The sequence below is a fragment of the Chiroxiphia lanceolata genome, chromosome 9, assembly GCF_009829145.1.
Source record: "Chiroxiphia lanceolata isolate bChiLan1 chromosome 9, bChiLan1.pri, whole genome shotgun sequence".
NCBI lineage: Eukaryota > Metazoa > Chordata > Aves > Passeriformes > Pipridae > Chiroxiphia > Chiroxiphia lanceolata.
The window spans coordinates 26,981,375-26,991,233 of NC_045645.1; the positions used below are offsets into that span (position 1 = coordinate 26,981,375).

The window sequence follows — 9,859 nt, forward strand, 5'->3', positions numbered from 1 at the left end:
CACGTATTTCTGTTCACAAAAGAAACAGGTTCATGTTTACTGACTGCTTTGTCTAAAGCCTGTTATCTTACTAATCTATAAAATTTATTCCAACTGTACCTTTCAACGACTTCCTTTGGAAAAATGTTTCCCAGTTGGTAGGATGTTAAAGGCTTTATGTTAAAAAAAAAAAACCAAAGAAATAACAACAAAACCTGAAGTGTTGCGTGACACAAAGGAGTTTGTCAAGGCAAATGGAGGAAAAGCAGCCTCAGGGACTTCTTACCACTGTTATATAGGAGCAGAGAAACACACATTCATTCTAAAAGCTGAAGACAACATGACGAAGGAGATTAGGGAACCGAGGGTGACGGCCTTCTCTCGAGGTGGGATCTGAAGGACAATGTTAACACCAGCCAGAATTATTAACCAGGTGTTCGGGTTCTGGAGGCACCACGAGCTGCCTCCCAGGGACCACAGAAGAACCACTCAGCCACACTCAGACTGATGGTGCAAGAGATGAGCAGTGCAGCAGCAGGTCCAGGAGACAAGGGGGTCCTACAGCTATACACAGAGCATCCCTGGCAGTAACTCCTTCTGTTACCAGAGCCAGGAGAGAGGAAGGAACCACATCAGAAACCTCAACACTTGCAGTTCCTTTTCAGAACTCCTCTTTTCAGACAGCTGTTAAGGTGCTGGTATTATTCCAGACACAGATTAAAGATTTGCTCACTCACATCAAATAAACTGAATTCAGATCAGTGGGTGAAGGAATGAAGCAGTGTCAAGAGAGGGTCACAATGATGATCAGAGGGCTGGAGTACCTCTGCTCTGGAGACTGGCTGGGAGGGCTGGGGGTGTTCAGTTTGGAGAAGAGAAGGCTCCAGGGAGATCTTAGACCCCCTTCCAGTGCCTAAGGGGGCTTGAAAAGAGCTGGAGAGGGACTTTGGACAAGGGCATGGAGTGACAGGATAAGGGGGGGAATGGATTCAAACTGAAAGAGGGCAGATATTAGGAAAAAATTCTTTACTGTGAGGGTGATGAGGCCCTGGCACAGGTTGCCCAGAGAAGCTGTGGCTGCCCCAGCCCTGGAAGTGTCCAAGGCCAGTTCGGACAGGGCTTGGAGCAACCTGGTCTGGTGGAAGGTGTCCCTGCCCATGGCAGGGGGTTGGAATGAGACGGTCTTTAAGGTCTAGGACGCTATGAATAACTTGAGCCATAATTTTGGAACTAGAAGCCACCAGAAAGGACCCATTCCTATTGAAAAGTGATTTGTTTACACACACCTCATATCTTGATGCACACAGTGCATTTGAGTACTCTCTGCCATTGTAAAAACTAGATCTTATTCCCTCACTTCTCAGCCCACAGAAATCTAACACACAAAATTCACTCAGGTCATCTTAGTTCCTGTGTCTTCTGCCTGTTTCCCAACATATCCCATACTTCTATAATCCTGCACCTCTGCATTTACCATCTTGCGTGTCATAGTCCCCCAGGTCACAACCTCCCAGCCCAAATGACAAATACTCCAATACCCTCAAGGCAGAAACCACAAGCTCAGCAGCTGGAAACTGAGCACTGTTGTAACACGGTGGTTACGATCCTGTTAAGCAAATACAAGGTCTAAAGGACATGTCTGTTTATCACAAGATACCCAAGGTGGCTGGTTACACCGGCAGTTCTGGCATCTCTCAAAGGTCTGGCTCCTGAGTCCACAGAGGTCTCAACAAAGGTCACTTGCATAATTGTTTTCCCAACCCAGCCGCTGCTGAATGATCCTCATTCCAGTGGCACAGCTCTCCTCTACCCTCGGTGCTTTCCTAAAATTCCTCAGGAACACCGGCTGCTTCAGCCCCTTTCCCCCATGACTCACTGGTCAGCAGCACATGATCTGCCTCTGCACACATCAAGTGGTCAAAAAATCTTCCTCCTTTTCCACCCCACTCGTCATCCTCACCCACCTGTAACTTTTTCCATGAACCACAACCACACGGCATAGGATAAACAAACCGGGAGAGACAGCAAATTGAAAGTCACTGCAGTAACAACTCCACCTCTTAACCCACCCAGAGGAAAACTCAATGTAATTCCTATCTCTGGTTTTATCAGTCATTTTAAAAAAAATAAATTAAAAAGGACAACACTGATGGTCCTGCACTAAGCAATCTTGAAAGCTGAAGGTGTCAGTCGTCCCACAGACCTCTCCCCATGCAGACTGACATATTACAATCTGGCAGCTGCAAAGCAGCAGATTTTGTTACTGCTTTCCTGACCTATATAAGTGAACCAATAACCTGAAAGTGAAAGGCTCAGTGCTCCCTCACACCTAAAGTATTTAGTCCTCTAGATTACAGAATTTTAGAACTGATTGTTTACAAAAGTTATCCATCACTGTCGGCTTCAAACATTTAGGAATTACTCTTTCTGCCCTCAAACTAAACAAAACAGGTTGTTATTTCCATGCTTTAAATTGTGCCAGTGATACACGTTGCACCCGCAGTGAACTTGTGTAAATAGATATGACAGAACAAAATACAAAAAAAAAAAAAAAGCAGAAAGAAAACACTTAAAAATGCAACTATCAAACCTTAAGAGTGAACAAACAAGGATAAAAACCTTAAAACACTCAAAAAAACCTGCTGTTTTAAAGGAGTCTTTCAAAACTCTTCTAAGCTCATCCACTAACAGCCCGAAGGACAAATAGTGAAATAGCACAACAGATTTGTGTCAGGAGGTGGCAAGCCTGGGTGTGAACTGCCTATCATGAAGCCGGGTTTGACAGCAGAATTGGCCACTTCCCAAAAACTGAAAGCCTGTTTCTGGAAGAGAGACTCTGAAGGCAAGCAAGCAACCTCAGCTATCAGCTTCCTTTTCCCCACCTACTTCCTGCTGCAGGTTGTGTCTCAGAGACGTGTCTAAAGCTCAGCAACCTGTTTCTCTTCTCCAACAGCAAAAGGACTTAAAAACCTGGGGTCTCCCTAAAAGGGAAGGGAGGTCACCTGCTTACACCTTTACCCATCTATCCAATTAACTCTGCACCTGTAATAACTGTTCTGATTCTCCTCCTTCCCCACTTGCTGTGATTTCAAAGGTGCTATGCACTTTTTCTATAAAAATATCACCAGACTTCTGCAGCTAAACAAATTCAGGCCAGATTAACTGCAACCAAACAGCCATCTGGCAACTGTACAACTCCAGTGAGTTCCATCAGCTGGACATGAAGACGTACACTTACGTTTAGAAGTCTGAACGGACGGAGCAAGGTTCTCCTTCTAAAAGCACTCCAAGGATGGACAAGAGAGCAAAGGAAATCAGCAGGGTTTGTGGATAAACAGAGGACTAGCAACCCAATACATTCACTGCATCAAAAAATGAACATTAAATGCAGCAAAGCACATTCTCAGCAAAAAAGCATCAGCTGAAATTCATCTAAGAGTCACCTGAATCTGTTCAGTACTGACTACAGGAAAATGAGAATCCTGTTGTCTGACACAAAAAGATGGGATTTTGTTTGTTTTCATGTTTTTTCTTTACACCAAAGGAACTGAAGGGTAAATGAATAGTCCAAAACTTTAGGTTTCACGGCAAGAAGAGCACTGAAGCAGTGCACGCCACAGCGATAACTTAACTCACTAGGAAAAGGCTACTCACTTCACAAGAGAAAAAACTCTGCCACATCCCCTAAAACAAGGTGAGCAAACCTTTTCCCTGCTGCTGCCAGTGTGAGGGCACATCCAGGGGTCACTGCCCTGTTGCACAGTGAGAATCTGCCTGCTCCACACTGCCAGGTGCCCCAGCTCATGTGCAAAACCACTGCCCCCCTCTGCTGCACTCTCTGCCCAGAGAAAGCAGCAGGTAGAGAAACACAAAACATTGCTTTTAACAATTAGAAGGTTTTTGGATGCCAGCCATTGAAATCGAGACCAAAGTTATTTGAAACTTTCGCATTTCAACAAGTTAAGCATTTGTCAATATGTGTTTTTAAACTCAACTGCCTCCAGGGTTATGACACTCAGTATTCCAACAGGAAAAATTCCCCTTTACATTGGGATTGTGTATCATGTTATTGACACTGGTCCTCACATAAAGCCCTCCTCATCATTTGCACTGACTTAGGCTTCCAGAACCATCAGCTATGGATAGATTTTTCACAGTAAATGTGACACATCCAATCTGCATGTTTTCATGCATTTTTAGAATGGAAATTTGAATGCAAAGTCAAATCAAGTCAATCAAGGTTTGGGTAAATCTCCATGCTAACATTGACTCAGTCATGATAAATGTCTTTGGGAAATGCTGAATGAAACAGAACAGCATTCATTGTCATTTTTCTTCTTTTCTGTAAGCCAAGTGCTCTCTCTCAAAAAGCAGATGTACACTAATGGTCACTAGATAAGAATCTAAGCCACACCTAGCAAAATGTATCTTCTTTTCACCTGTTTAATGAAAATTAATGGATTTTTCTCTCTCTAAAGCTCTTCCCCTGATCAAGTACCTGCCCTAAGCCTGGGCAACTTCCATACTTCCTACAGGCACACCTACAATACTTAAACAGATTTTTGGAGGGGAAGATCATGTTAATGGTAAGAACTCTGAGGACTGTCAACTCTGAAAGACCATCTGAAAGTGAAACTACATCTTTAGGTATTGAAAGCACAAGTCTCATTCTTCTTCCTGACACTACCAGCCACAGATCACACCCCTCTCCTGGTCTGACTGGCAAAGCTCCCTGCAGGCACGCTCACTGTGCATCCCATCAGAGGATCTCACAAGTTACCTGGGTCCTGCCACGCTCTGGGGCTCTCTGACTGCACAAGTCACCTGCTCTCCAATGGAAATAACTACAAATATCACAGTAGAAAAAACAAGACGAGGACGTGTAAGCTTTATGATACAGAATGACATGAAGAAAGCAGTTTCTAGATCACCTTTTAGTCCTTTCAAGGGGGAATGGCTTCAAACTGCAAGGAGATTTAGATTAGATATTAGGAAAAAATTCTTTACTGTGAGGATGATGAGGCCCTGGCACACGTTGCCCAGAGAAGCTGTGGATGCCCCAGCCCTGGAAGTGTTCAAGGCCAGGCTGGATGGGGCTTGGAGCAACCTGGGCTAGTGGAAGGGGTCCCTGCCCATGGCAGAGGGGTTGGAATGAGATGATGTTTAAGGTCCCCTCCAACCCAAACCACTCTATGACTCTATAAATGCTGTGATAAGCTGGACTCGAGTGGGAGTTGCTTTACTGGTGCATTTGTCATGCAAAGCACATCTGCTTTTGGCAGAGTGAAAACACTGCAAAAAGTAGTTGTGTGTCAAAACAACACTGCACTTGGAGTAAATATTCTGCTGCAGGCTTGGGCTTAATCATTTGTTTCCCCAGCACCACATAGGTTTCTGTAGACATTAAGTAAGGCAATAGAATAATATAAGGCATATAATTCTATGATTCTGTGACATGGGAAGTCCCTGGAAACAGGAACAATCTTTTCAGAGTTAAAAGCCTACCCAAGAAAATCTCTTACTCTGAAACTGTCATTACTGTTTTAGTTAAGGAGGAAATAGAAGGAAAATACATAAATTGTCAGATGAAGGAACATTATAATGCTACTAAACAGACAAATAATTTATTACTGTGTTACTATGATGCATTCTGTAAGCAACATTGCACACATGGAACACAAGCAGCGTTTAACCTCACGTTTGCTCATCAACAACTTGGAATTTTTCTGGACAAAGGAGGGCTGGATGCTTTTTGCCTCAGGTATAATCAGTAAGTAAACTGAGGTAGCACTGGGCTTTTACACACTGCACCCACACGACCACCAGTCACTGAATAATAAATAATTCCATCACTGTAATATGCATGAGCAGGAGGCTGACTCACATCCAGCCAGCTCCAACAAGGCAAACAAAGAGTTTGAAAGTTATTACTAAAAAGGAGGGTGAGGTTTTTGTTTTTGTTCACTCTACATTAAGCTGTCTACCCAAGGAGGAGATTACTTAAGATTAGAAAGAGTAACAACTTGAAGGAAGTTTTTACTGAAATCTACATTTTAAACTGGGATGAGGGAAGGGAGAATGACATAATAATACTGCCCTAGTTAAAACAGCTGAAAATTAACCTCCTATAATGAAAAGAGTGGCTGCTGAGCAGTAGAGTTGTTCACACATTAATCAAGGTGTCGTAGTTCACTGGGTCTCCTTACCCTCTCTCCACATCTGTCTGCTCAGCGTGCAGCCAGATCTTCTGCCCTTCTATTTCCCCCTTGCCTTCCCCTCCAAACCTTCTCCCAGTAAGATATCCAAGTTTTCTGTTTCCAGGAACAGAAGACAACTCTCACAGGAATAACCAGTTGGAGACACAATGCAGAGCTAAGCTGGTTCTTCATTTTATCAAGACAATGGCTTTTTTCCTCGTCAAAGACTGATGCATTATTTGGCCATCTAGTTCTCCACAGAATTCAAAGAGATCAGAATATTGCTGTAAAGTCAATTTCAACTGCAGTGTTTATTTAAACATCCCTTCCTCTGCAGACAGGTAAAGGAAAACAAAGGAAGAGAGAAAAGGACAAATATAAACTTTTCAAGTGCAACATTATAACAAAGCAAGCTAAGAGAAATGTGGCTTTCCTCCCAAACGCAAACAGATTAAAAGGGATGGTATAAACAAATTGCTATTACAGTCCTAGGGAGAAAATGCAGGCCTTCAAACAATAACAAATGTTGCGTGGTTTTAACTGAGTCAATCAGTCAAGAAGTTTTGCTGATCACGGCTGTCCTATAATCAGCTTTCCGTTGTCTAGATTTAATTATTACTCCTGGAAGAGACCGGCATCACTGGCACCTGCCACTTCTACTGCTAACACCGAAATAGGAAATGGTTTTACTACAAATAACCACCTCCAGCTTCGTCTAGTTAAACCCAAGCCAAGCACAGGTGTGATAAATCTGAAACGAAGCAATCAGCGTGACCTTTAGCAGTCTGGTGTGATAAAGCCTGAAACGCTGTATTCTGGAGATAATTCACGATTAATGCAGCAGAACTTGGTGTAAACAGTGCCCATAAACGCCTCGATTCGAGTGTGAAACAGCAAGATGCAAAGCCTTATTTAAAAATGATAACACACAGGACTTGACGGGGCTTTGGTGCCTCGCCTTGGGTGGCTCAGGGGAGCCGACGGGGGTTGGTGCCGTGTTTTGGGTGGCTCAGGGGAGTCGGCAGGGGGTACCTGTGGCCCCCGGCAGGGCTGGGAGAGCGCTGGGATCTGCCCATCCCGGCGGGATCGCCCTTGGGAGGCCGGGAGCCTCTCAAAGTCACCGCTCCTGCGCCGCCGGGGCCGAGAACCGCGGGTGGTGCTGAAGCACCGCCGGGGCTGCGGGGGGTGCGCGGCGCCGGGCACCGCACCACGCGTGTGCTCCGACCTCTGTCCCCCGCCGAAAGGTTACCGCCGGCGACTAATTAATTAATTAACCGGACACCTGAGGGCTGCCGAGAGCCGGAGCCGCCGCGATGGACACGCTCGCTGCCTTTTCCCCGTCCCTGCGGGGGCAGGACCGCCCCGCACCGCCGCGGCACGGGGGGCACCAGGGAGACACGGGGGGCACCGGGGAGACACGGGGGGCACCGGGGAGACACGGGGGGCACCGGGGAGACACGGGGGACCAGCAGCAGTCCCTACACAGCCCCCCAGGACAGGATACCCCCGGCCGGGGTAGGACCGCCCCGCACCGCCGCGGCACCGGGGAGCCCCGCGGAGAGCCGGGGCTGGTCCCCGCACACGTCCCCGGGAGCGGGGCCGTACCTCATACTGGATGTACTGCTTCCGCCACTCGGGGGTGATGTGCGCCGCGAGGTGCTCGGCGAACTTCATCCTGCCGCCGCCGGCGGGCCGGGGCCGCGCTCGCTCCGCGCCCGCAGAGCCGCCTCGGCGGCGCCTGGCTGCGAACGGGCGTCGGTAGTGGGGGGCGGGGGGGGTCCGCCGCCACCGCACATGGGCCCCCGCCCGCCCGCCCCGCCACTCCTCGGCCCGCCTCGGGCCTCCTCAGCGCCGCCCCGCCGCCGCTGCCGCCGCCGCCTCCGCCGCCGCCATGTTCGCTACCGCCTCCGCCGTCACCGCCCGCAGCCAACCGGCACCGGCACCGCGCGGCCGCCGCGCGCCGCCCGCCCACCGCCGCGGGGCGGGGCCTCCGCGCCAGAACACGCCCCCTCCCGCCGGCTCCGCGCGGCACCGCGGCCACTACCGCCTCCGGGGGCGGGGCCTCCGCTCTGGTCACGCCCCTTCAGCCGTCGGCCACGCCCCTCTGCGGAGGGGGCGGTTCCCGCGCGCGCCGCCCGCGGGCGCCCCCAAGTGGTTGTCGCGCTCCGCGAGGTTTTTTGGGGGGTTTTTGGGGCGCGGAGGTGTCACCCCAGACCCTCGGGATCGCGGGGATGAGCCCGCCGTGGCCGTGACGGCGCTGGGGCAGCACCAGGGAGAGGACTGGGCTCTTTGGAGAGGGATGAGATGGGATGGGATGGGACAGGATAGGAAGAGAATGGGATGGGGATGGGGACTGGAACGGGGATGGGAATGGAAATGGAGATGGGAGTGGGGATGGGAATGGGATAGGATGGAAAGGGGATGGCAATGGGATGGAAATGGGGATGGGAATGAGATGGAAATGGAGATGGGAATGAGAATGGGAATGGGATATGATGGGAAGGGGATGGGAAAGGAAATGGGAGGGGATAGGGATGGGAGGAGATGGAGATGGGATAGGATGGGGAAGGGAATTGGATGTGATGAGACAGGGATGTGATGAGATTGGAGTAAGATGGGATGAGAATGGAATGGGATGAGGATGAGAATTGTATAGGAAAAGGATGGAGATGGGAAGGGGATGGGATGAGAGGGGAATGGGAATGGGGATGGGATGGAGACATAGATGGAATGGAGATATAGATGAGATGGAGATGAGGTGAAATGGGAATGGCTGGGAAAGGGAGAACTGTGGCAGGGAGGGTGGTGTGCATGGGGGAAAAGAGGTGAGGAGGTGGGACTAGCCAGGGGAAAGATAGAGAGCAGGGATAGAGACGGGGAAAGAATAGGAGAAAATGCAAGAAAGATGAGTAAGAATTGAGGGAAGTTGGGAAGACAGGCCACAAAAGGCTGGGAGAAAAGGGAAAGAAAGAGAAGACAGTGCAAAGAAAAAGGAGGAAGGGAAAAGAAAGGGGAGAAAAAAAAAGGAAAACTCTCTGAATGTTGCATGATCTCCACAGCCCTTCTAGTGCACAGTGGGGCTGGGTGAGGGGGAGCAGGGAACCCAGGGCAGCTCTTGGAGCAAACCCACCCACATGGGGCCACAGCTGCCCTGGAATAGACACCCCTGGGGGCTGGTGGGTTCAGTACCTGCTGTGTTATGCAGTGAAAGACCAAACTGGAGTAATTCACAGTGAAACTGCTGCTCAATTATCCCCAGGAGTCTCAGCAGCCCTAATCCTGCCCCTTCCCAATTCCTAGATTTTGTAAGTTTGCTGCATTTGGGATTGATTTTGGCTTCCTTCAAGCCTCCCAACTTCAGGTGGCAGTTTTTAGCTTTTTCCCATCCTCACAGGGCCAATCCCACCGCGGCTGTGGCCCCTGGGCACCACAACATCCCTCCCTGCCACCACAGCAGCTGCTGGAGCATCGCTCCCACTGACACCCACAGAGCTCGTTTGCTGAGATTTATGGGGGTCCTGTCACAGGCCCGGGACCTGTGATTTGCGAGGGCTGAGATTCCCCCGGCAGCGACAGCGGCGCTCGCTGATACCATCTCTTAATTATATTTGCAGCAAACCCTTTAACGAGCAGAGCATTAGTGCCCTTCATCCGAAACGCCACACTCAGCAGCCTGCCCGGCG

General features: G+C 49.1%; 1 protein-coding gene across 1 annotated transcript in view; it reads right to left on the reverse strand.

Annotated features, from left to right (window-relative positions):
• The window catches only part of XPR1 (xenotropic and polytropic retrovirus receptor 1), a 112,564-nt gene extending 104,620 nt beyond the window's left edge, over positions 1-7,944 (reverse strand). Inside the window, exon 1 of the mRNA XM_032696156.1 lies at positions 7,782-7,944. Coding sequence (XP_032552047.1) covers positions 7,782-7,850 — 69 coding nt within the window. The 5' untranslated portion in view covers positions 7,851-7,944. The remainder of the gene's footprint in view (positions 1-7,781) is intronic.
• Positions 7,945-9,859: the final 1,915 nt, after the last annotated feature.